Source organism: Grampus griseus (genome assembly GCF_964374135.1).
Source record: "Grampus griseus genome assembly, chromosome: 20".
Lineage (NCBI taxonomy): Eukaryota > Metazoa > Chordata > Mammalia > Artiodactyla > Delphinidae > Grampus > Grampus griseus.
Genome location: NC_139014.1, coordinates 37,490,023 through 37,516,338, shown reverse-complemented (window position 1 = coordinate 37,516,338; position 26,316 = coordinate 37,490,023). Strand labels below are relative to the sequence as shown.

Here is a 26,316-nt window from a genome sequence, read left to right as displayed (position 1 = left end):
CAGATGACAGACACACATTCCCTGCCACGGGGAAGAGAGGAGACCTTGCATCCCTGTGCTGCCTGGGAACTTGTCTTCCCCTGGGTCCAGGATGCATTTCTGAGTGGAAACATGTTCTTGCATGTGGATGTACGTTTTCCCATGCAGACAGCCCCTTTCTCTCCAGCACTTCCCTGCATCTTAGGGCCTCAGGCCCAGCACTTAACTTCTCACACAGCAGGTGTGAAAGGACTTCAAACTGACAGAAGCTGAGGGGGAGGGACAAACCCTGAGGAGATGAACAGACCCTAAGCTCTGCCCTTCCTTCCCCTAGAGTTCGGGGGGTGGGGTGGGGTGGGGGGCTGTGTGGCACCTGCCACCCACAGAGGCCGTGCATGTTTGACCAAAACTCTCACCGCGGTCTGAGGGCAGCCCTTCTTCCCTCAGTCCTCAGACCGTCGCTCATCCGTGCCAAACTGCTGAGGTGGGTTTGAGGGGCGAAGACCCCCCAAAACGTGCCAAGGATTCCTCAGCCCTGGGCCAGGGCAGGTAGGATACAGGAGAGGGGGAGGTGGCAGCTAAAGGGGTCCCGCCTGCGTCCCTCTTCTCGCCATGTCTCATCCCTCCCTCTCTGCCCCTGTTTTCCCTCCCCCCTTCGCCGTCCCCCTCTGAAGACATCCCTTCCTGGGCCCAAGCCAGCTTCTCCCCTCAGCTGCCCACCCCCTCCTTTGACCTGCCCCCTCTCCCCTGGGCCCCCAGGGCTGAAGGAAAGGAGCAGTGGAGGGGGGAGGGGAGGAGAGCAGGGGAGAAAGACTTCCCTGGACAGGTTGGGGGAGAGAACGGGGTCAGCTGTACTGAGGAACAGATGGAGGGGGCAGTGGGGGACAGCGCTTGGGCAGACACCAGCAGGAAGAATTTGATTTGAAAGGATGTGTGTAAGGTGACTGCCCAAAGAGAAACGGTTTGGGCCTCTGGGGAAAGGAACAATGTTGGGAAGGGTTTCAAGGGACACCAGCCGAGAAGGAGCCAATCCTCGTCTGCTGGCATTTTGTGGGTTCATTAGTGCCAAATTTGAATAGGGGGTGGAGTGCTGTCTTCCACTGACCCCCAAATCCCTGGTCTTGGCTCCCCAGAACTTTGCCTCCTGACTGTCCCTTCTGCCCCCACCTCCACCCATGGAAACTTAGTTCTTTTCCTACCCATTCCCCTGCCTGGTCTAGCTCCTTTCCAAACAGCCCTGCCTTCTAAATGCTAGGGACCTGGGCCCTGAACCCTGTAGACAGATGCCCCCCAAACTGGGGCATGGGAGGGGGGCTGGGGGACCCCATGATTCAGCCACGGACTCCAATGCCCAGCCCCTGTCCCCAGAACAATTCCTTGACAATCCCTTGTCCCCACCCCAACCCTTCGCGGCTCTGTACACATTTTTAAACCTGGCAAAAGATGAAGAGAATATTGTAAATTGTCGGAGTCCAGCTCCAACGAGTCCAGGTAAACCTGAGGGATGGACGGCGTCGGCGAAGGAAACAAGACCTGACACCCTTTGTAGATGTCAGCACGTCAAGCACAAATTTATTTTTCAGAGCAGGTATTTATATATAGGCAGGTTTCATCATCATGTACAAAATCAAAACATCTCAACATGTTCTAACCTCAAAATATTTTTGTCAGTTTTCTGAAAATGTCCCCAGTTTCTAGATGTACTAACAAGATAATTCCCCAAGTTCTCATTAGTTGCAGGTTATTTTCTAATAGTTAAGTCAAGCTATTATGTAAGGTCTTTAATACAGAAGTGCAATCTTCGTGTTCTTTCTGCATGGGCAAGTTTTTTTTTTTTTAAACATCTTTATTGGGGTATAATTGCTTTACAATGGTGTGTTAGTTTCTGCTTTATAACAAAGTGAATCAGTTATACATATACATATGTTCCCATATCTCTTCCCTCTTGCGTCTCCCTCCCTCCCACCCCTCCAGGCGGTCACAAAGCACCGAGCTGATCTCCCTGTGCTATGCGGCTGCTTCCCACTAGCCATCTACCTTACGTTTGGTAGTGTATATATGTCCGTGCCTCTCTCTCGCTTTGTCACAGCTCACTCTTCCCTCTCCCCATATCCTCAAGTCCGTTCTCCAGTAGGTCTGTGTCTTTATTCCTCTCTTAACCCTAGGTTCTTCATGACACTTTTTGTTCTTAAATGCATGGGCAAGTTTTTTGAATAGTGCCTTAAAAATATTTACAATATATCCTACAGTTCCTGTGCACCTGACTCCACTAGTAGCACTTACAATACCTCCTACGCTCCTGTTTATCACCTGGCAATTGTTGCCAGAGTATTAACCTTTCTTTATAGTGGACCCATATGAAAGCAAAATCAACAACAACCCCTTCGTAGGGCCACTGTTGTTCAATTGGGGGTGTTTTCCATAGGAACATCCCTATATTTCCATTTGTGTATTGCATTCCCAGTTTCCTGGGGCCAAAATAGGTATTTTCCATTTTGTAATAACAATAGTAGGGGGGGTAGTAGTTTTTCTCATCTTCCTAACCCTGGGCGCAAATCCCCCTTGTGCTGTTTCCATAGATAAGCTTAACACAACCAAACAAATCAATAGAGATGTAGTCCACCGTCCTGGCACAGTGCTGCTTTGCAGTCCTGCCTTTGATTGCATCATGACTTTGTCACGGCGCAGGGACTCCAGGATGGAATATTGTAAATATAAAAGTTTAACTGTTGGTTTTGCCTGCTGTTATGTTGGGAGGTAGGGGTGGGGCTCTGAAGAGACAAACCCTGGAGAAGTGACTCTGCCAGTGAGGGAGGAGGAGGGGGTCCGAGCCCACAGCCCTTTCCAGTGAACAGCTCTGAGGTCAGAGAGAAAGGGGGAGTGAGTGCTGGGGTGAGGTGGTCATTGGTAATGGGGTTGTTCGGGGAGTTAAGATCAGGACCAGTGTTTGTGCAGAGGTCAGAGCCTGGTGTAGAGGACCAGGCAGGGGCTGATGGGGACAGACACCAAACAGGCCAGAGGGCCTATGGGCTGGTGCAGGTGGCTGGCTACAGGAGAGACATGCAAGGTGAAGGGTTTGGCCTCTGCTAAGCCCTGGCCCAGGCTGGAGGGTCAAACACAGGCCCAGGACTCTCCCTCTTGGCACACTGTGAGGGAGAGCCCCACATCGTTGTGACCCGCTTACCCCCAGGAGCCTCTGGGACAGGAAGGCGGCTGGTAGTACTGTGGGCACAGTAGGTTGGGGCCCTAGGGACCCCCATGGCCACGGCCACTCAGTCACTGTGTCCTCCCCCACCTAGCTCTGGCGCAGACTCCATGGCTTCTTACACCAAGTGTTTCGTGTTATTTGTGAGAAAGGTAAGTGGAGGATGGGGAGGTTGGGGTGTTCTAGCCCTGACCTTAAGTGGACCCCTTCCCCTCGCGCTCTCCCTGCTCAGACACCATAACTATGCAGCTTCTCTTCCTGCAACCTGCCTCTCCATCCCTGGAGGAGCCAGGCTCCCCACCAGCCTCTCACCTGTCCCCGATCCACAGAAGCTTCTAAGTTATGCTCACCTGGGAAGCAGACCCAGCCCCCGAAGCAGAGCGCCCCTGCAGTCTGCCTTCGGTGCACCATGGACCCTGTGAAAATGATCGTGTCCCCCCCACCCACTCGCCGCCATCGCCGTCGCGACTCTTCAGCACGCCGCGCCCACCACCCCGTAGCCTGGGCCCCTGACAACTGACAGCGATGACGAGAAGCCCCCACGTCAGCACACAACAATCTGCCCCCACAACTGGAATTGCCCCAAGGACTGGGAAGGCTTTCAGTCCACCCAGGGGTTCTGGACTCCCTGGGCCCAGGATGCTGTGGAGCCACCTACCCAGACCATCCGCTTCCAGCAAACTGTAGAGGGAAGGCCGCTCAAAAGAGAGGCAGTCAGAGCTGGGCCTACAGGCCTACACGTACCCTGTGAACCCCCGCCCCACAGCCCTCAGGCCCTGAGCCACAAGAACGGTTGGGGGGTGCCCCAAGCAGAACAGGAGCAGTGCTCGCCAGCCCAGCCACCCATCCTGGGCCCAGCCCATGTCGCAGACATCCCCCGGCGCCACTCCTCAGGGCGCATAGCCTATAATGCCAGAGACATGAGGCGGCAGCTGTGGGAGCTGACCAGGGAGGTGGAGGCCCTGTCCCACTGTTACCCCCCGGTCTCTGGATCCAGCACGGCTGAGGGGACGGGAAAGGCCTAGGTATACTGTTCCCTGACAGAGAGGTGACTGGGAGAAGAATAAAAAGAAGAGAGGAGGTGGTTTGTGGTGGTTTGGGGGGTGCCAGGGCCCACACAGCCACAGGGAATTCCAGGGATGTCCAGTGATTAGGACTACACGCTTTCATTGCTGACGGCCCCAGTTCAATCCCTGGTCGGGGAACTAAGATCCTGCAAACCACACTGCATGGCCAAAAAGAAAAAAAAAGAGAGAAAGAAAGAGAAATAGCCAGTGGGCATTTTCCATCAAGACTCCAAACACACAGCAGGTGCTCAATATAGACCCACTTAATGGAATCAGCTTAAAATGATCGATAAGGGTAGTCAAATGAAAATGAACAGAGAAGCAGGGTGATTCATAAAAGGCCTATCTGCTCACATTCCAGGAACCCATCTGGTGTGGAAGGTGAGGTCTATATTCCTCTATATCTGTTGAGATGTTCATTGTGCAAACAAAATGACTTGAGGTTCAACAGGTACCACTTTCACAGACCCCAGCAATGAACCCCAGCAATGATCCCAGGACTGCCTCCACAAGAACTCAGGCCTTGCCCGAGACCCAGGCCTCCCCAAGAACCCGGGCCTTGCTCAAGATCCAGGCCTCCACAAGCTTCCAGGCCTTACCCAAGACCCTTACCTCTGCAAGAATCCAAGCCTTTCCCACGACTCTGACTTTCAGAAGAATCCAGTCATTATCCAAGATTCTAGCACCCAGAAGAGCTTAGGTTCTACTCGAGATAGATGTTTCTTTAAACGCCCATATCTCACCCAGCCCTCTGGTCTCCACAAGAACACACCATTTCTCCAAACTTCTGACATTCAGAGGAGCTCAGGCTTTATGCACGATTCTGGAGTCTATAGGAATCTAGAAAGAAAGCAAAAGACTGTACTCTATAAAAGTCAAGAGCTCTCCCAAAAAACTGGCTTCCATAATAGCCCACACCCTTCTCAAGATTCTGGATGTGACAAGAGTACAGGTAATGCCCAAGATTCAGGAGTCTCTAGGAGTCCAGACTTTACCCAAGATTCTGGGCCAGAGAAGCGTCCACACCTTGCCTAAGACTCTGGAGTCAACAAGAGCTCAGGCCTTTGCCAGGAATCTGAAGAGCCCAGGCCTTGTGGAAACCCCTCACCTCCATAAGGGCTCAAGTCTTACCCGAGACTCAGGAGACTACAAGAATCCAGGTCTTACCCAAGATTCTTGAGTCTGCAGGAGCCAAGGCCTTACTCAAGATTCTGACCTCCATAAGTATCCAGGCCTTACCCAAGCCACTGAAGTCAAAAGGAGATGTGGCCTTACCCAAGATACTGGAAATTACAGGAGCTCAGAACATACCCATGACCCTAACTTCCACAAGTACTCGGGAATTAATCGCGATGCTGGCCCCCATAAGGGTCCAGCTCTTACTCAAGACTCTGGATGATCCAAGAGATCAGGCCTCCATAACAACTCATGCCTTATCCCAAACCCTGGCCTCCACAAGAACAATCTGGAACTGACTCTGTCCAAGTTTTGGGCCCACATCAGACCCGAAAGTCATTTATATCTGAGGCAGTTCCTCGAAAGGAGGATGCTGGGCAGCACAAACCATGGACTTCTGTCCCACCCAGTCAGAACTCCTGCTCTCCCAGGGCTCAGGTGGCCTACAATGACCTGCAAACCTTCTCAGAGGTACCTGTACTGATTGAGCTGCAATCATCCTCCCGGCGAGCAGGCAGCCAAGACTGGGTGTACCACCCAATGGATACAGTTCCTCCAGCCTGCCAGAACTATCGCCAGATGTCTACGCCTCCCAAAACCAGCTGGAAGCTCTACTGTCCTGGGTCAGGCACTCGGCTAGGACATGTGGTCTTTGACGCCCGCCAGAGACAGTTCAGAGCAGGCAGGGACAAGTGCGAAGCTGTGTCTCCCAGGCGCCTTCACTGAGAGACATCCAACAACTCACCAGAGACCATCAAGGAGTGGGGATATCAGTGTGTGATGAGCAACTTAGAAAAAGAGGGACAGATATGCATGAGGAATAAAGAGACAAGAGAAGAGTTCTGTGGTTGCTTGAGGACATCCACCCCAGCCCCATCCCACAGGGCCTGATGAGGACATAAATTATCCCTGCTGTCCCTCCATCGCTGTCTAGCTAAATCCGTTATCCCCAAGGCCCGAGAGCTGCACTGTCAATTACAGTAGCCACTAGCCAAATGCCTATTAGAATGTAAATTAGTTAAAATTAAGGAAAATTAATTCTGTTAAAAATTAAGTTAAAATGTTAAAAATTCTCTTCCTCAGGGAATAGAATTTCCCTGGCATCCAATTCTGTTCCCTGGTGGTCCAGTTGTTGGGACTTGGCCCTTTCCCTGCTGTGGCTGGGGTTCAATCCCTGGTCGGGGAACTCAGACCCCGCAAGCTTCATGGCTTGGCCAAAAAAAAAAAAAAAAAAAAAATTCTGTTCCTCAGTGCCATGACCTTCTAAGGGCTCAGTAGGCACATGGAGCTAGTGGCTACTGCATTGGACGGCACAGATTTAGAACATTTGCATCATCATGGAAAATGCTATTGCAGAGCAGTGCTTTAGAGTTTAGAGCAATTTTTCTTTCCCTGTCATCCACCCCCAGCATCTTAAAGCTCCCCCAGAGCCTAGAGAACTTTGCTCTTTTTAGGGTGGTTCAGAAGCCACCCTCTGGGGAGGAGGTAAGATGTGGGGCTGGACACCTAATGCCTGATTTCCCCAGACTGTGAGAAAGAGCCCAGGCTTCAGCTTTCCTCATCTGGTCTCTTGGGTCACGACCAGATGTATGGAAACTTGCCTTCTCCATTCTGGGCTGTGTTTGGGGCTCTTGGTTACTGAGGGAGAAGAACTGTCTTTATCAGTGACTAGGAAACCTTGTGTTTTAGGCTCCCCAAATTGAGCGCTGGATTCTGAGGGTCCCCTCCTTCATAGGCCTCTAGATATTTCGAGGTGTCTCCACTTAATTTTCTTGCCCATGGACTTAGGCCTAGTTCACTGTGGAGACAGACCCCTGGGACAAAGGAATGTAATAATTCCTGGGCTGCCTGCCCGAAGCCTGGCAGCGCAACTCCCCACCCGGCCCATGGACGGAGCCTCCCCAGCTGTGCTCACAGCCAGCCCAACCGCAGCCCGCACCCCTTCACGGGACACTTGAACTACTCCCGGGATCCCCACGCGGTGCGGCGCTGGGTAGCCGAATGGGCCGAGATGCTGCCCGTGCGGCGCCCTCTGGCCACGTCCGCCTCCCTCACGGTGCTGGCCGAGGCCTCGTACAAGCGGGCCCCGGCTCCCAGCTCAGCGCTGCTCCTCCGCCCCTCCCAGCCCCTGCCCGACGTCCAGGCTACCGAGAACCCTCCACCTCCGCCTACCTTCATGCCACTCAGCCGGAACCCGGGGGGGCAATGCCAACTACCAGGTGTATGACAGCCTGGAGCAGAAGCGGCAACGGCAGGAGAGCCAAGCACGGGCCAACTCGCTGCTACCTTCCACCTCGGCCTCGAGGCCCTCTCTGCACAGGAGCCAGACTGGGAAAATGAACTGACCGGCGGCAAATGGGGGCGGGGGCGGGGGGGGCAGGGCATGGAGAGTTTAATAAAGAGCACCAGAGTCCAGGAAACATTGGTGGTCTGTGGCTTGGAAGTGCCACTCCTTCTGCCAGCCTGGGCCCCTGCCCTTGGCTTCCTGCAATAAGAAGCCAGTGTCCCCTTCTTGGCCTGAGGGTCCCCTTGGTTTAGTGGCCACAGTTCTGCCAGCAGGCCCCTCCTGGTCCTATACCATGCACTAAGTACATCTGCAGCTGCAGACTCCAAGCCACTGGTCTCTGGGCACCTCCTCTGTGTCTCAGCTCTCCCTGTCCCCAAAGAGCCTCATACAAGAAGCTGCTTCCATCTGGGAGGTTCCACATCTGGGCAGGTCCAGCTCCAGGCCCAGTGAAGGGCATGAAGAAGGCTGAGGCTCTGGACTCCAGCCAGGCCTTCCGCAGGCCTCTGAGGCCGAGGTCTTCCTAGTCTCAAGAGGGGCCAAGAGACGGAATGTGTCATTTGAACAAGTGAGTCAGCGGGTGGTGAGCAAATGAATGACCACTCGAGGGGAGGTGTGCCGGCCACCGGGCCCTGTTTGACTGTCCAGGCTCAGCTTACCTGACCCTGGTTACCAGGGAATGCTACCCTGGGTCCTCCTTTTCATCCCCCTCCCTCACTGTGACCTCACCACCTGCCCCATTATGACCCAGTCTGGCTCCCAGTGACTATGTGGAGGCCAGGGGACCCAGGCAGTCCTTGGACCCCCGGCCGTGGGTGAGCGAGCCCTCTACCGAGCCGAGCCATGCTCTGGCACCATCCCCAGGAAATGCCAGGAGCTAGGAGACTCAATTCTTTTGCTCCTGATCAGATTAATCTTCCTCAACTTGGGGATGAACGTGGTGACTATGGTCAGGGCAGGATCTGGGCAGCGGAGTTGGGGGAGCCCTGGGGCCTCGAAGGGGCTGAGGTTGGGAGGGCTGCTGGGGTGTGGCCGGACAAGTGTTGGATTTCAGGGCTAACCCTGCTCCTGGTCTCCCCCCTCCCCTGCTTCCCTCAGCTCTGGAGGCATCTGAAGAGTTACTTGCGGGTACTTTTCAATCGTATTTTTCCCAAAGGTGAGTGGGCGCCAGCGTGGGCTCAGGGGATGTGGGCCTGTCCCCTTTCTTCTATCCCTGCCTTGATTCTCAGCCCCTCAGGAAGCCAGGCCCTGACCCATCTCACCTTTCCCCGCAGACAAGCAAGCCAGCTGTGTAGGCAGCCATCACATGTGCATACGCTGCTCCGTGGATCCCAAGAACCTGTGCTCAAGAGTTTCTTCCCGCTTCCGCCATCGCCCAAGCTTCCTGCTCGGGCACCCAAACCACCACCCAAACTCCTGGATACCAGACACAAATGACGAGAATGCTTCTAAGTGCTGCTGGATGCCGCCTCAGTGTGGATGGGCTGGGGCTTCCACGGAGGCTCCACGGGGACTGTGGATGGAGCGGGTAGTGGGAGCTGGGGAGGCCCCTCCGGTCACAGCCTTAAAGTCCCAAGCCACCTTGTACTCCAGGCAGGAGACATCTTCCAAGCTCCAAAGGATGAGCAAGGTGGACGTGGTTCCACTCCGCCTGCCCCAAGACAGCAAGACTAAGACACCAGACTCTGACCCAGCCCAGGTCCCAGCCCGGGCCCAGACCCGCCCCCCAGTTCAGCCCCCTGCGCATGCTCCTGCCAAGGCCCAGGCCACCTCCTCAGCCCACCCCCCTGGGCACACCCGCCCCCCACCCAGGCCGAGACCTGCTCCCGAGGCCACGCCCATGAGCACACTTCCGCCCAGACCCAGGCCTTCTCCCTAGTGCACCCTACTGGGAACACTCCTGCCAAAGCCCAGACCTTCTCCTCCACCCACCCCTCTGAGCACGCCCCACCTCAGGCCCAGACTTGCTTCACATTCCACTCCCCTGAGCACACCATCCCCCAGGCCCAGACCCCTTCCCCAGCCCTCACCCCTGAGCACAGCCCTGCCCAGGTCCATGGCCCTGAGCATACCTCAGCCCATACCCCAGCCCAGGCCCAAGACCAGGACACCTCACATGCCTCAGCCCAGTCCCTGGGCCAAACTTCTGTCTGCACCCTGACCCATGCTCATCTGACCTATATCCATGCCAACACTCTGGTCCCTCTCCCAACTTCTGCCCCTGCTACTACTCCTGCCCTAGCCCCTACACCAGCCCCTGTCCCGATCTCTGCCACAACCTCTGTCCCAGGGCTGGGCATGGCCCTGACAAACACTCAAGTCCCGTCCACCACCCCTACGCCCATCCTAGGTTCTATTCCCTCTACCTTGTCTGCCTTTAGCCAAGGCCTCTCCTCCGGCCATGTGGTCTACCATGACCGCAGGGTAAAGCAGAACTTATTCCATGTGTGTCTGCCTCAGAACTCTGGGTATTCCAGAAAGAACTTGCTGCTGGATACCGCCTCAGTGTGGATGGGTTGGTACCCCCTCCAGGCCCCAAGAGGGGCATGGTCTGGTGAGCTCTGGTACAGCAGAGCAAACACTGAAGCAATGTAGTAGGGACAGTGCCAAGTCCTCCACAGGATGCATACTGGGTTACCTGGAGTTGGGGAATATGGAAGGGAAGATCTCAAATGATGCCAAAGACAAATTTGTACAGTCCAAGACCTTCCCTTACTGCAGCTTCCATCCTTGCAGTTCTGAGAAGAGAAACACAGACCCCCAGACTCCAGTCTACCCCACATTCCTGGTGTACTCCGAGGATGCTGCACCTTCTCAACCTTGCTTTCATTCTCCAACCAGTGCCCAGAGCTCACCATGCACCATGCCTCCACCATGCACTCTTTCTCTGCCTCTTGTTTCTCCCAGATCCTTTGTCCTTCAACACAGCAACCACCAGAAGCCCTCCACCTTAATACAACCCCCCACCTTTCCCCCAACCTCCAAGTCTCCTCAGTCTGTCCTCTCTTCCCAGTGTCCCATCCCTCCCCAGTTATCCACTACTTCCCAAACCCCAAACCAGCCCCAACCCCCTGAACTTCATGAGAGTCTAGGCCTCAACCAAGGCTCTGTCCTCCAAAGGACCCCAGGCCCTTCAAAAGACTGTAGAGTTTTCAGAAACCCAGGCCTTACCCCAAATCCAAGCCTCCACAAGGACCCAGGCCTTATCCAAGACCCAGGCCTCCATAAGAACCCAGGCCTTACCCGAGACCCAGGTCTCCCCAAGAACCCAGGCCTTGCTCAAGATCCAGGCCTCCACAAGCTTCCAGGCCTTACCCAAGACCCTTACCTCTGCAAGAATCCAAGCCTTTCCCACGACTCTGATCTTCAGAAGAATCCAGTCATTACCCAAGATTCTAGCACCCAGAAGAGCTTAGGTTCTACTCGAGATAGACGTTTCTTTATACACCTATATCTCACCCAACCCTCTGGTCTCCACAAGAACATACCATTTCTCCAAACTTCTGACATTCAGAGGAGCTCAGGCTTTATGCATTATTCTGAAGTCTATAGGAATCTGGAACGAAAGCAAGAGACTGTACTGTATAAAAGTCAAGAGCTCTCCCAAAAAACTGGCTTCCATAATAGCCCACACCCTTCTCAAGATTCTGGATGTGACAAGAGTACAGGTAATGCCCAAGATTCAGGAGTCTCTAGGAGTCCAGACTTTACCCAAGATTCTGGGCCAGAGAAGCGTCCATACCTTGCCCAAGACTCTGGAGCCAACAAGAGCTCAGGCCTTTGCCAGGAATCTGATGAGCCCAGGCCTTGTGGAAACCCCTCACCTCCATAAGGGCTCAAGCCTTACTCGAGACTCAGGAGACTACAAGAATCCAGGTCTTACCCAAGATTCTTGAGTCTGCAGGAGCCAAGGCCTTACTCAAGATTCTGACCTCCATAAGTATCCAGGCCTTACCCAAGCCACTGAAGTCAAAAGGAGATGTGGCCTTACCCAAGATGCTGGAAATTACAGGAGCTCAGAACATACCCATGTCCCTAACTAACACAAGTACTCAGGAATTAATCGTGATGCTGGCCCCCATAAGGGTCCAGCCCTTACTCAAGACTCTGGCTTATTCAAGAGATCAGGCCTCCATAACAACTCATGCCTTATCCCAAACCCTGGCCTCCACAAGAACAATCTGGAACTGACTCTGTCCAAGTTTTGGGCCCACATCAGACCCGAAAGTCATTTATATCTGAGGCAGTTCCTCGAAAGGAGGATGCTGGGCAGCACATACCATGGACTTCTGTCCCACCCAGTCAGAACTCCTGCTCTCCCAGGGCTCAGGTGGTCTACAATGACCTGCAAATCTTCTCAGAAGTACCTGTACTGATTGAGCTCCAATCACCCTCCCGGCGAGCAGGCAGCCAAGACTGGGTGTACCACAGTTCCTCCAGCCTGCCAGAACTATCGCCAGATGTCTACGCCTCCCAAAACCAGCTGGAAGCCCTACTGTCCTGGGTCAGGCACCCGGCTAGGACATGTGGTCTTTGACGCCCGCCAGAGACAGTTCAGAGCAGGCAGGGACAAGTGCGAAGCTGTGTCTCCCAGGCGCCTTCACTGAGAGACATCCAACAACTCACCGGAGACCATCAAGGAGTGGGGATATCAGTGTGTGATGAGCAACTTAGAAAAAGAGGGGACAGATATGCATGAGGAATAAAGAGACAAGAGAAGTGTTCTGTGGGTGGTTGAGGACATCCACCCCAGCCCAATTCCACAGGACCTGATGAGGACCTAAAGTATCCCTGCTTTCCCTCCAACGCTGTCTAGCTAAATCCGTTATCCCCAAGGCCCTAGAGCTGCACTGTCAATTACAGTAGCCACTAGCCAAATGCCTATTGGAATGTAAATTAGTTAAAATTAAGGAAAATTAATTCTGTTAAAAATTAAGTTAAAATGTTAAAAATTTTCTTCCTCAGGGAACAGAATTTCCCTGGCATCCAATTCTGTTCCCTGGTGGTCCAGTTGTTGGGACTTGGCGCTTTCACTGCTGTGGCTGGGGTTCAATCCCTGGTCGGGGAACTCAGACCCCGCAAGCTTCATGGCTTGGCCAAAAAAAAAAAAAATTTCTGTTCCTCAGTGCCATGATCTTCTAAGGGCTCAGTAGGCACATGGAGCTAGTGGCTACTGCACTGGACGGCACAGATTTAGAACATTTGCATCACCATGGAAAATGCTATTGGAGAGCAGTGCTTTAGAGTTTAGAGCAATTTTCCTTTCCCTGTCACCCACCCCCAGCATCTTAAAGCTCCCCCAGAGCCTAGAGAACTTTGCTCTTTTTAGGGTGGTTCAGAAGCCACCCTCTAGGGAGGAGGTAAGATGTGGGGCTGGACACCTAGTGCCTGATTTCCCCAGACTGTGAGAAGAGCCCAGGCTTCAGTTTTCGTCATCTGGTCTCTTGGCTCATGACCAGATGTACGGAAACTTGCCTCTCCCGTTCTGGGCTGTGTTTGGGGCTCTTGGTTACTGAGGAAGAAGACCTCTCTTTGTCAGTGACTAGGAAACCTTGTGTTTTAGGCTCTCCAAATTGAGCCCTGGATTCTGAGGGTCCCCTCCTTCATAGGCCTCTAGATATTTCGAGGTGTCTCCACTTAATTTTCTTGCCCATGGACTTAGGCCTAGTTCACTGGGGAGACAGACCCCTAGGAAAAAGGAATGTTAGAAATCCTGGTCCAGTATGCATTGGTCTAATCTGTGAGCGTGTCTCTGGTGTCCTATCGTTCTGTCCTATTATTCTGAGTCCTAGGTTCATCCTGGACTTAAGCTGTGTCCATGATAGCACTGGTTGCTGAAAGCCATTTCCTTCCCCTGATAATTTTTCATTGCCCTGCCCTAGCCCAGCTGGAGTTTCCTCTGGACTTGATTTTCAGTCCTGATAACTCTTCTGTATACACACATAAACTGCGAGATTCCAAAGTGTTTTCCCTGACACCACTTGTGTGTCTGAGGTGGGCAACACTAATATGTCCCTTCCCTGAGTCAGATGTCCATCCCTGTGTCACTACATGCACACTATCGGTGTGTTCTTGTCTAACGTTACCACCACCGATTCCAAGGAGATACGTCCCAGCTGGAGAGCCCATTTCCAACAGCTCTCTGGCTGAGCTCTGAACTTGGACAAGTCATGTGCAACCTTTCTAGGCTTGCAGTCTCATCTCTAAACTGAATTTATAATTGCATGCAAGAACGCTTCTAGATTTAAATGACCAGGGCTCCTCTACTCCCAAGTGAGATGTAGAGTCCCCTATTTCTCTGCATTCCCTAGTGTATGTCCCTCATTATTGTTTGCTATTCAGATCCATCCTATTAGGCCTCTGTTCTAACCCCAAGGAGTGTTTGTGCGCTTCACCTGGCCTTGTAAAGACACAGAATAGTTTATCATAAAGACACAGAATAGTTTATCATAAAGACACAGAATAGCTTACCTCCATAGAAACTACAACTTCCATCAGGCACTACTTCAACGGAACAGGAAAGGATGTGGGGGCGTGGCCCCAACGCCCTGGTAGCTTTGAAGACAAACTACAACTCCCAGGATAGCCACGAGATCTCTGCCCAGCGAAAGGAGTGACTGAACTCTGACTGGAGGCCGGGCTGGTCCGGAACCACCCCGACAGTCTCCAGAAAGGGGCGTGGTTATAATTTAAGGGCGTGGCCTTACAGGCAGCAGGAAGAAGTTACCTGTTGAATCTTCCTATCCATTCTCTTCCCAGCCTTTGTAGCTAACCCTAAGAGGGAAGCTGCAAACCACTAGCCTCTTCTGAAAAAGAGGTAAGGGGACGTAGACAAGGGGCAGCGAAGGAGGCTATTGCATTCCTTAGGAGGGGCCAAACAGCTACTTTCTACCTGCTGAGTCAGGTGAACCGTTCCATGGGGGCGGGGACCAGCATATGAGAAAAGGGCAAGGACGGAGGAGGTATTTATTTGTTCTCTTTCAAGACTAAATTTAGGGCCCTTCGTCTGCAGACCCATTGGCGGACCGTGTCTTGGGAACCCTCTTGGCCTCTGGAAGAGCCAAGAACGGGGGCCAGTTTTCCGCAGCAAAAGGTAAGGCCCGTCTGGGCTTCCTCCCGTTTGTGTATTTCCTAGCCCCCAAACGACAGAGCCATATGGCTTCCGCGGTCTGGGGGAGTGCTCCCTGGTGGGGCCCACCGCCCCCAGCCCCAGCCCGGCCGCTCACGGACATCGACTTCTGCTCTGGGGCGCAGCTGCAAGAACTAACCCAGCTGATCCAGGAGCTGGGTGTGCAGGCGAGCTGGAGTGAAGGTCCCAAGCCAGGACCAGATCTCCTCCAGGCCAAGGACTTTGTTTTCTCTTTGCTTGCTAAGTAACCCTCCCAGCCTTCGGGAACTTGCAGCTCTCAGCTCCGCCTCACCCCGCCCCGGCTCTGGATCACGACTTTACGATCCCTTCTCTTTCCTTAGGTCTCGTTCACCGCCGGGACCCTCGCTTTCCTCCTCAGGCAGAGCTCCTGCTGCTTCGTTGCGGGATTCGCGAGGGCTCCCTGGATCTGGGGCCTGCGCCTCTAGGTCCCTACGCTCAGGGACTTCACTACGACGCCGGCTTCACACTCCTGGTGCCCGTGCTTTCGCTAGATGGCACTGGGCAGGAGCTGCAACCGGACGTGGGATCGTGTTACACATGGCTCTTCCTCCCAGAGCAGGTACGCGGAACCTCGGTCCGGGAGGCATGGCAGGATTGCCTAGGACCCCCACTCCCAGGAGGACGTGATTCGATCCACCCAGCCCAAAGCAAAGAAACTCCCAAGGATCCGCAAATCTCCGTGGACCAGCTACACGTCACTGAGCCTGAGGCACACGAGTCTTTGGAAAACTCACCTAGTAATGTTTCAGTGCCAGAGTTGCCTCAACAAGACGTAACCGACGTTGGCTTTCCCTCACCACTGAAAAAAACGAATGGTGACGTCACCAAAGCAACCGACGTTAGCCCAGTGCCACAGCCGTTGGCGGCTCCGGAGGCATGGCCCACATTGTGCCCCGCCCAGGTGGCTGCCTGGTTCTCTGTTTCGCTGGCTGCGGTCACTGAGTCCCCGTTTCCGGTTCCGGGTGCCCCGCGCTTGGTCCACGCAGCCCGCCACGCGGGGCTCACCACCATCCTCCTGGCTACGACCGGGCCCCCGCGCCGCCTCCTGCATTTCGACTTGATCCCCGTGGTGTCTGTGGCCGGCTGGCCCCAGGGGCCTCGGAGCCACTCGTGGGCCGGCCCGCTGGCCTCGGAGTCGTCTTCCTTCTACCTGGTGCCCGGCGGCGGCGGCGGCACAGAGCGGCCGGACGCCTCCGGCTGGCAGCTCTGCTTCGCCCGCCAAGAGCTGGCGCTCAAGACGCGCATATCCGTTCCCCTGCTGCAAGCGCACGCGGCGGCTCAGGCGCTCCTGCGCCCTCTGGTGGCCAGGACTAGGGTCGCGGCACCCTACCTCCTGCGGACGTTGCTCTACTGGGCGTGTGAGCGGCTGCCCGCGCCCTCTCTGGCGCGAGCCGAGAACGCGGGCGCCTGCTGCCTCGGGCTGCTGGATGAGCTGGGCCGGGTGCTCGAGGCCGGGACGCTGCCCCACTATTTTCTGAGTGGCCAGAAGCTCCGTGCGGGGTACGGCGCCGCTTCGCTGCTCGGGGCGTTGGCCCTGCTTCGCAGGGACCCTGCCCGCGCCCTGCGCGCCGCTGTGGAAGAGGCCAAGGCTGCACGCAAGGGGGGCGGCTTAGCCGGCGTGGGAGGCGGGGCCCATTAAAGGCGCTGTTCCTACTAACCTGGAATGTGCGTCTGTTGGCCAGCGGGTTGTGGAGGGGACTGCTCTGGGAGACAGGCTGAGCCCTTTGGGCCTGAAGAGCCCGTTCTAGAAGGCCTCCTCGCCGGTTCTTCCGCTTCCTCCCACCCTCCTCCCGCCCCATCCCTGGCACAGGTCGTTCCATTCTGGCCTCTCCACTTTCCAAATCTGTGGCCAGCACCCCTCCCACTCCGGTGCAGCCTCTGGCATCCATCTCCCGCCTGTTCTTATGGTCTTTTCTCTTAGGAGTCAATAGGGATGGGGGTAATATATTTGCTGAAAGAACGTGTAAAGGAGAAAGGTATGGAGACCAGGGACTGACCAATTTGTCTCACACAAAAGCAGAGACATTAAGGAGGCCGGATTTCACCCCAGGCTAGACCTCACCACCACCGCTATCTCTTCAGTTATTCCCCCCACCTTCCTCATCCAGTTCTGTCCTCCATCCCGGGCAGTAGGGTCCCTTTCTCCATTCTCGGGGCATCCGCCATTCCATCTATCTAAGCCCAACCTCTCCCCCCATCCAGAGTTCCATTCAGTGAAGTCGCCTCCTTGTCCCTCCTCCTCTGAACCCGGAGACATGCGAGACATGCGGCCTTGCCTCGGCTCCGCCTGTCTCTAAGACCGTCGCCACTCCCTGCCTCCAAGGAACCCCGGGGTTCCGCCCGCCCAGCTTCACCTCCCCCTCTTTCCCGGCGTCTCCGCCTCCTGCCCCGCCCCCGGACCGGCTCTCGGGGGAGGGGAAGCCGCTGTCGCTGCCGCCGCCTCAGCTTCCCACAGCCGCTACCGCTGCCGCCGCTGCCGCCGCTCCGCTTAGTCCAGCCGCCAGGCCCAGTGCTCACTTCGCCAGACCAGGGCTCTCTGCGGAGACACTCTCACTCCTTCCTGGGGTCCGGGACGTCTAGCCGGGCGTGGGGGGAAGCTCCGCTTGTGGGGTACAGGGAGGGAGGAGCCTGGAACCGGAGCCAGCGCCAGCCGTCCCCGGATCGACAAGAGAGGACAGGTTGAGGGGCGTCGGGGAAGGAAGAGGGGGCGCTATAGGCAGTCCCAGGGAGGACAAGGAAGCCCTGTCGCAGAAAGCTCTGATGCGCTCTGACTTATAGCGGGTCTGTTCACATTTGGGGACCCGTGACAACGTGGGTGCACTCCTCTCTCGGGGGGCTGGTTGGATTGGAGGGCGTGGGATCTAAACAGCACCAGCTGTCCCCGAGGAAATTAGGGGCTGCCAGAAAAAAAGAAAAAAGCCAAAAACCTATGCTCCTTATTCCGAGGTGACACAGGGCCCTCCAGACAACCACCTGGTGTAACCACTAGGAAGGGCGGATTTGGAGGTGACTTCAAAAGGAGTGGATGGTAACAAGGTGAGGAAAGGGGCTCAGCAGCTGGAATGCTGTGCCACTAGAAATGGGGGTGACTTGGTAAAAAACGGTATCGTCCAGAGACAGGGTCTGGGAACCTCTTCTTGCTGATTGGCGACAGTCTGGATATTTCAAGGCATACTTTTTTGGGGATTTCAGTGAAAAAAGTGGGGGATTCTTCAATTAGAGGGTGGCAAAAGAAAAGACACCAAGGCTGGGTTCTTCCTAGACACTGGCAGCACCCCAGCAGGGGTGGGGTGAGCTAATATCCCCAAAGCTAAGGACCCACACCCTTAAAATTACAAGAGTGGCTTTGGCAGGAGTGCACGGCCCGGAAATAGGGTGGAAAGGTGCCTGGGGATATTGGAACCACATCCTGGAAAATTTGAGGGTCTTGGCTTTGGGATAGTGTTAGTGGGGGACAGGGACACTGGAGATCAGAGAAGGGGGAGTTTTCTGTGGGGGGCAAAGGTCGAGGGTGGGGTCAACTGAGAGGTACATAGGCTGCTGGGTCTGGCGAAGCTAGCAAGAGGCCCAAGGGTGGGAGCTGGTGCCTGGGGTGGGGGTCGTCTAGGGCTTATCCTCAGGTCCCGTGGGTGAGGCGGCGAGTCGGACCGCAGAGTCAAGAGCATGTCCTGGTGAGCTAGCGGGCTTCTCCGGGGTGGCCCAGCGCGCTCCGGGAGCCTGCCGGTTTTGGGGTGTCTCCTCCCGGGGCGCCATGGCGGCACTGGCCAGCAGCCTGATCCGGCAGAAGCGGGAGGTCCACGAGCCCGGGGGCAGCCGGCCCGTGTCGGCGCAGCGGCGCGTGTGTCCCCGCGGCACCAAGTCCCTTTGCCAGAAGCAGCTCCTCATCCTGCTGTCCAAGGTGCGACTGTGCGGGGGGGGGTCGGCGCGCGCGACCGGACCGCTGCCCGGGTGAGTGGCTGGGGTGGGGTCTCCGGGCCGGGGTCTCTCTGCCTGGGAGGTTGAGGCCAGGGACTTGGAAGAGTGGGGCCCGACTGACGGAGACTGCCCGAAAGTGAGAGGGGGTGGGCCTGGACCACAAACCCTCGGCCAGACGATGCCTCAGTTTCCGTTGTCTCGCGTCCATAACCCCGAGTCTCCTCGCTTTTGAGGGCAAGGGGAAGGCTTGAGGGGCTAAGCCTGGTGCCCCGAAGCCTGGAAGCTCCCGCTCGCCCCCCCCCCCCAACACAGGAGTCCCCACCCCCACCATCCTCTGACTACGTGCCCTGTCTCTCAATGAGAGATTCTTTCAATGCCGAGCGGAGGGGCCTGGGGGTTCCGGAAGCCTGGGTTACCCCGAGGGTTTCTGCGGCTCCGGAAGCCCCGCCCCCGCCCCGGTTCTCCCGCTCCTCCGAGCCTTGGCTCCGTTCCTCCTCGCCGAGCTTGCCTGGCTCGGTACCAATCTCCCCAGCTCTCCCCCGGGTGTCCTTGCAGCTACCTCGCGAGTCCGCCCCTCTGTGCCCCCTCCTCCCGTGACGTGCACTTCAAGAAGGGAGCTGGGCACTCCCCAATGACCGCCTACGCGGCTCAGAAATCGGGCCCCACGGGCTCAGGAGACCCTCTGCCGCGAGGAACTCAGACACACTACACGGCTGGATACCCGCACGGAGACTGGCGGTCGTACCACCTACGAGGGGGTACCGGGAACTCGACCGCAAGCGCCAGGCAAAGAGAGTTGTGAAGGTTAGCCTGTGGTCCCCGTCCCGGTGCGACAGGCGGGAAGTCCCTCTGGCCTCGCTCCCGTCCGCTCTCAGCTCCCCTAGGGGGAGACCCTCCCACCCCGCCGCTGGCGTCCTCCTCCCCCCGCCGCCGGCCCTCCGCAGTGGTAGGTCAGCAGCCCACCCTTTGTGTGGGACCCAGCCCCACGTGAGTCAGCCTGCCTCACCAGCTCCCTGGCCCCCTCCCCCATTTCCTTGGTTTAGTTACGAATATCCCCCATCCCAGGCGGGTTACCTGGCTGAAGGGGAGAGGCTGAGCCTCAGGGAGGGCTGGGCCCCCGCGAGCCAGCAGACAGACAGACAGACAGACAGATGGGTCAGTGTCAGACAGGCTGGCGGTGGGCCAAGGCGAGGCCCGCGCGAAGCGAGTGGCAGCTGCAGCAGCAGGTGCTGAGTCAGCGTCAGGTCCAGTCCCACCCCCACTCCTGAGGGTGCGACCCTACCCTGGGGTCACCTTAATGCCCCCCACATTCGCAAACACACTGCCCTTTCAGCAGCTCTGCCTGTCTCCCTCTGTCCTCTGCGTTTCCATATATCTCTCCCTTTCCTCTTCCTTCTTCTCCCCTCCCCCCATTCTGGTTGAGCTGTAGAGTAGGAATTAAGCCTTTAAATAAATTTCAATCAATTAAACTGAAAGCTGGTTAGAGGAAGCAGAAGGGACCCACACCCCAGCTTCCTCTGGAGTCAAAGAGAGGTGGGAGAGAGCTTGCTTAGAGGGTCAGGGAGCTGGGGCCCTGGGACCCTCTTCCTTCCCTCCATCCTCCTTTCTTTCTCTCCTCTGATCCCGCCAAGTGTAGCAATGTTTCTGGGAACAGAGATGTCATGTTCCAAGATGAATGTCTCTCTCTCCAGAGCCTCAGCTCAAAGGCATCGTCACCAAACTGTTCTGCCGCCAGGGTTTTTACCTCCAGGCGAATCCCAATGGGAGCATCCAGGGCACCCCAGAGGACACCAGCTCTTTCAGTGAGAGGGGAATCCAGCTACTGGGTGGGAAGGGGGAGCGCAGGCATAGGAGATGACCGTCCTATTGTGGCTTCAGGTTCTGTTGTTTTCAGTCTGGCTCTTTGACCCCACAAAGGAAGAAGTAGAACTAGGACCATAATTGAGGGGGGGCTCAGATGGGGATTGGAGGCTTGGGGTACCGATACCCCTTCTCTCCACCCCCAGCCCACTTCAACCTGATCCCTGTGGGGCTCTGTGTAGTCACCATCCAGAGTGCCAAGCTGGGTCACTACGTGGCCATGAACGCTGAGGGGCTGCTCTACAGCTCGGTGAGACAAGGGGGCAGAGTGGCCTGGAGTCAGGGGACTCCCCTAGCTACAACCTTCCCAGCTACAGATATTTTGCAACTCAGGGATTCCTCTCCCTCCAGCTCTTGCCGACACCCTGTCCTCACTGCCCGCTCCCAAGCACCTCCTGTAGCCTCCCTCCAATCCCTTCTCCTCCAATAGCCTCCTAAATACCCCCAGGCTCTTTGAATGTCCAACTCTTTCAACCTTTTAGGACCCCTGTGTCTTCTCCAACCTCCTCTAGACCTCATTATTACTCACTTCCCCAGAGTCATTCAGGATGCTGGGGAAGGATTCAGGAACTCCTCCAAGCAGAAATTCCCTCCAGGTGCCCTGGATGGTGAGAGGTTGGGAGTAGAGCAGAGAGAAGTTATCTTCTTATCCCAGGCCCCCAGAAGTCTAGTTCCCGGCCCTCGGGGGGCCACCAGACTCTTCCTCATCCTCCCTTTCTCCCAGTTCCTGTGTGGACTCAGAAGTTGGCTCTGCCAGTCTCAAACATATGGATTATATCCTGCCTTGTTCTTCCCAGGGCTCCCTTCTGTTCAGTGATGTGTCTTTTTGTGTTTCTGTCTGTGTGTGCCTTTCTGGGTCTTTGTCTCCTCAGCCACATTTCACAGCTGAGTGACGCTTTAAGGAGTGCGTCTTTGAGAATTACTATGTCCTGTACGCCTCTGCTCTCTATCGCCAGCGTCGTTCTGGCCGGGCCTGGTACATGGGCCTGGACAAGGAGGGCCGAGTCATGAAGGGAAATCGAGTCAAGAAGACCAAGGCAGCCGCCCACTTTGTGCCCAAGCTCCTGGAGGGTGAGTATGGACCCCCAGGGAAGAGGTGGACCACATGGGACGGTATTGACCTTGACATGGACATTTAGTGACACACAGCTAAGGGGCTATAAGTGTTTTAAGAGGACACATGCTATGACAGATCAATCCAGGAAGGCTTTGGCCTTTGGAGGTTTGGGAAGCTCTCCTTCTGTGGGTTCCCAGCGGAGCAGTGTAGGGGAAGGGAGCCCTTCCGAATGATCACATGTGACAGTTTTTCCAAATGTTTAACTATTACATTACATAGCTTGCTGGTTTTCCAGCCCCCTATAGTAGTTACTTCCCTGCCTGCCACTCAGCCCCAAAGCCAAAACCACACATTTTATTCTTTGGGTAGCACAGCACCCCACTGCTAGGTACTAGTTTCCATATTGGTCAGCTTTCACTACCATAACAACCCCCCCAACTCATTCCCCAAATCGGTGGCTTATAACAAGAAACATTCCTTTTTGCTCTCAAGTCTGCAGGTCAGTTGCATCTCTGTTCCAACCTGTGGGTCAGGTCCTTGCCCCATGTCTTCCCACTCCTGGGCTCAGGCTAAAGGAACAGCTCTTGTTTAGGATATGTCATTCTCCTGGCAGAGGATCCAGGAAAAATAAACTTGCAATGCTTTTAAAGCTTCTGCTAAGCTATGACACATGTCCTATCTGCTCACATTCTGTTGGCTCAAGGAAGTTACATGGCCAAGCACAAAGCCAGTGATGTAGGGCAATACATTCTGAATCATTTTAAACAAGAATAGAGTCTCTCACAGATATCAAGGAGCTCTTGATACATTCTTATATAATCCTTTGTTAAGATGTGGATTGCCATATAGTCTACGATTTGTAGCTTATTTTCTTTCTTTTTTCTTTCTTTCTTTCTTTATTTGGCTGCGCCGGTCTTAGTTGCAGCATGCAGGATCTAGTTCCCTGACCAGGGATCGAACCCAGGCCTGCTGCACTGGGAGCGTGGAGTCTTAACCACTGAACCACCAGGGAAGTACCTGTAGCTTATTTTCAAGTTGTCTTTTTAAGAAAGAAAACTCTTAATTGTAATACAGAAAATGTATCATTCTTTTCTTTTAGAGTCAACATTTTTGTATCTTGTTTAAGAAATCTTTCCCTTCCCCAAAGTTCAAAAGATATTTCTATTAAAGTTTTCTATTAAAATTTTCAGGGGCGTATTTTTTTTTTAAGAAGATGTTGGGGGTAGGAGTTTATTAATTTATTTATTTTGGCTGTGTTGGGTCTTCATTTCTGTGTGAGGGCTTTCTCTAGTTGAGGCAAGCGGGGGCCATCTTCACCGCAGTGCGCGGGCCTCTCACTGTCGCAGCCTCTCTTGTTGCGGAGCACAGGCTCCAGACGCGCAGGCTCAGTTGTTGTGGCTCACGGGCCTAGTTGCTCCGCGGCACGTGGGATCCTCCCAGACCAGGGATCGAACCCGTGTCCCCTGCATTAGCAGGCTGACTCTCAACCACTGTGCCACCAGGGAAGCCCCAGGGGCGTATTTTTAACATTTAACCATCTGCAGTTGATTTTTGCATATGGTGTAACGTAAGGATCCAATTTAATCTTTTCTTCCATATGGACTGCCATTTTTCCAGGCCTAATTTTTGAATTGATGTGACATACAAGCCATATCACATACCATAACATCATACATACGTGGTTCTGTTTATGGACTTTCTTTTTATTGGTCACTTACTTTATCACTGCATTGACCGTAATGAGCCATGGTATCTGGTTAAGAAAGGCTCCCCTCTCTTTTTTTTGTTGTTTTTTTGTGTTTCAACCAGAAGTGTTCTGGCTATTTTCACCCTTTTACTCTTTTATGTCAAGTTTGGAGCCATTTCAATCAAGTCCCAGGAAAATCTCTGTTGGGTACCAGTCTGTGCTCTTTACACGGCCAGCTCATTGAACCCTCACCACTACCTGATGAAGGTCAGTGTTATTTTCCTCATACTACAGCTGAGATGCACAGAGATGGACTGCTGGCACACAGCTGCAAAGCAGTAGCTCTTCTGCATGCCCCCAGCACCCAGCTCACCCAGGCAGCACAGTGGATACACTGATAAACCTGAGACCACAAAGCCTGGGTCATCTGCAGAGTCACTAGCAGTGCATGCTGTCACTTTGCTGAGGATCCCTGGTGACAGCAGAAACCATGCATGTTTCTAAGTTGACCATCTAAGTTTCTAAGTTGACCAACTAAGTCAGTTCATTCTCATTGACTGAAAAACAAAACAAAAAACAAACAGGAAACTGACCCCTGGAGATAGTTCATATTGAAAAAGAAGGCAGGCTGGCAGTGGGTCTCCATAATAGAGGGGAAGATGTGTGTGTGTGTATGTGTGTGTGCGTGCGTGTGTGTTGGTATTCACATCAGAGCAAATGACTAGTATCTGGATTGTCTCATCAATTCCATATTTCAGTTCTTGAAAGAGCAGGTAATCTTATTACTAAGAAGATTAAGTCACTCAAGTTCTCTATCCTCTTAGTTCATGGGAGTGCTATTTAAGACCCTTCATTTGCAAGGTTATTTTGAGCAAAATCTATGTAGAGCAAGTGGCCCTCCATACTGGGTCAGCAGCTTCAACGTCACTTGGCAGCTTGATAAAATGCAAATTCCTGGGCCCCACTCCAGTCCTACTGAGTCTTATCACAGGGTGTGAGGCCCAGTAACCTCTGTATCAACAAGAAACCCCCTCCAGGTGATTCTGGCGCTCCTGAAGGTTGAGGACCTCTGGTGTAGGGCATCCACCACAGCACCCAAAGCGGTCAATTTTCAGTGAATGCTAACAAGTTTGGTCAAAGGTCGCAGAGCTAGTTCATGGAAAGCCTAGACCTTACTTGGTCTCTGGCCCTACTGAATAACTTTTTTCACCAACTGGAGTCTTATCTCCAAGGATCAAGAGCTGCAAGGTCAGATATTTGTATTAAATAGATCACCTGAAAATATTCAAGTTTAGGGCTTGGAAGAATAACAGAGGTGAGCCTTAGGCCTGTGAAGCACCATGGACAATTCTTAGCTTGTCATTTAAGACTCTTGTAGGTTGAGGCTGGGAGGCTGACCAAGTCCAATGTACACATGGCATTCTTAGAGATGCACATGTCTGTGTATACAGCCCCTCGAACATAGGAGTTGCTAAGGGTCCATTATCCGCGAGTGGGTTAAATCTTTACTGCAGTTGTCAGGCTGGCTTACATTGGGTTTTTTATATTACAGATAGCTTTGGGAACAGAAATCTTTATTATAACAACATTAAAGTAAACAAACAAAAAACCAAATCAATAATAGTCATATCTCTCTCAAAGAGCTGTTCGTTTCTCACTTTCCATTGTTTAGCTCTTTGTAGACAAATCTTCATCTCATCCCATCCACAGTGAACTCCCAGTTTTGTGCTCTTCTTTTTCACTGACTTTATCATAAATATTTTCTGTGATGTTCCCTAGTCTTCATAATTGTCATTGTGATGTGGCTGGAAAAGATTGCCTCAAACTGAGATAACGGGATTTAATTGTAGATATTTATCTGGCTACCACTATTTCCTAAGTAACTGTGTTGTGGCTACTTTTCTATAAGTCAAATTTTCTTCTTGTTGATGTTTTTCTTTAGATTAACTTCCTAGAAGTGGAATTACAGCAAAAGAGAGTATAAACACATCTGACTACTGGAGCGATAAGAAAGATGTTTCCCAAAAAAGCGACCATTTCTTTGTTAGTGGCAATGTATAAAGACGCTTGTTTTATAAAAAGTAGTCCTCAGCATTGGATGTCATTATTCAACTCCCCTCCAACTTTTTTTTTTTTTTTGCCAGTTTAGTGAGCATGTAAGTTTACCCTGTTATCGTTGCAATTTTCCTTTTTGTAAATCCTATATCCCTTCTTCCTTCCAAAGACATCTGGTCAAACGGGCTTCAGAGAGAACTCATTTCAATTAGGGTGTACGTGTATGTGTGTGCATGCTGTGTAGCTATGGTTCTTTGTATCTGGATACATATAAGAGTCCGAGTATCTGACCGTCTCTGTGTGTGCATCCGCTTCCATGTTTATGCCTCAAAGAACAGACGTGTTGTGGAGTGTATATGTCTGGGGTTCTGCTGCGGACCTTGTTTCTGAGAATGTATTCCTTGGAGTATGCTCATGTGTATGTGTGAATAAATTGTAGCGTGGAATCGTGGAGGAGACGCAAGTAATGAAATCAAACACAGACCACTTGTGGCTTAACACAGTTCTCTCATCTGTACCTTCCCGCATAGCTCTGCTAACATAGGGAACCAATTAATGAATTCCAAATAACAGTGAAATGTTTAGAAGAGTTGGGACGATTTGGAAAAAAGTGGACAGATCCTACAAGCCTCTAGTTTTCATGCAGAAAATAAATAAAGCTTCAGTGGGCTGGGACTTTGAAAACCATTTATCAAATGAGTGATACTGGGCAGTGATACATACCACCAACAAAAATCCCCGCCCATGCCTCCATGCTCTGTTCTCTCAGTCTAAAATGAAGATCGGAGCAAAGGATGCTTGTGAAAGTTAAATAAGATGATGCTTATAGAAGGTGCTCAGAAGACGTGGTCCCCTGTAGGAAAAGGAGTGGAGGGGACCCA

The 26,316-nt window shown here is 53.5% G+C and overlaps 3 protein-coding genes and 2 pseudogenes across 5 annotated transcripts; all 5 read left to right on the top strand.

The window, feature by feature from the left end:
* Nucleotides 1-2,889: 2,889 nt before the first annotated feature.
* Nucleotides 2,890-4,209, top strand: LOC309838367 (spermatid maturation protein 1-like; annotated as a pseudogene). Its single transcript has 2 exons — nucleotides 2,890-3,046; nucleotides 3,514-4,209. The product of its transcript is annotated as a spermatid maturation protein 1-like (transcript).
* Nucleotides 4,210-4,323: 114 nt separating this feature from the next.
* On the top strand, nucleotides 4,324-6,153 carry LOC309838366 (uncharacterized protein SPEM3-like; the record flags this gene model as incomplete). Its single annotated transcript, XM_082679436.1, is given in 4 exon segments — nucleotides 4,324-4,330; nucleotides 5,288-5,327; nucleotides 5,329-5,422; nucleotides 5,755-6,153. Coding segments are annotated over 4 exon segments (540 nt in total).
* A 1,285-nt stretch (nucleotides 6,154-7,438) lies between these two features.
* Nucleotides 7,439-12,318, top strand: LOC309838365 (uncharacterized protein; the record flags this gene model as incomplete). Its single annotated transcript, XM_082679435.1, is given in 8 exon segments — nucleotides 7,439-7,500; nucleotides 8,463-8,526; nucleotides 9,524-10,239; nucleotides 10,241-11,503; nucleotides 11,505-11,604; nucleotides 11,608-11,751; nucleotides 11,755-12,012; nucleotides 12,118-12,318. Coding segments are annotated over 8 exon segments (2,808 nt in total).
* A 2,548-nt stretch (nucleotides 12,319-14,866) lies between these two features.
* Nucleotides 14,867-16,500, top strand: LOC309838184 (transmembrane protein 102-like; the record flags this gene model as incomplete). Its single annotated transcript, XM_082679198.1, has 2 exons — nucleotides 14,867-15,080; nucleotides 15,182-16,500. 2 exons carry the CDS (start codon nucleotides 14,867-14,869, stop codon nucleotides 16,498-16,500), a joined length of 1,533 nt encoding a protein of 510 aa, XP_082535324.1.
* An 835-nt stretch (nucleotides 16,501-17,335) lies between these two features.
* Nucleotides 17,336-25,542, top strand: LOC309838151 (fibroblast growth factor 11-like; annotated as a pseudogene). Its single transcript, XR_014298552.1, has 6 exons — nucleotides 17,336-18,809; nucleotides 20,468-20,578; nucleotides 20,783-20,886; nucleotides 21,509-21,707; nucleotides 22,613-23,647; nucleotides 25,323-25,542. The product of XR_014298552.1 is annotated as a fibroblast growth factor 11-like (transcript).
* Nucleotides 25,543-26,316: the final 774 nt, after the last annotated feature.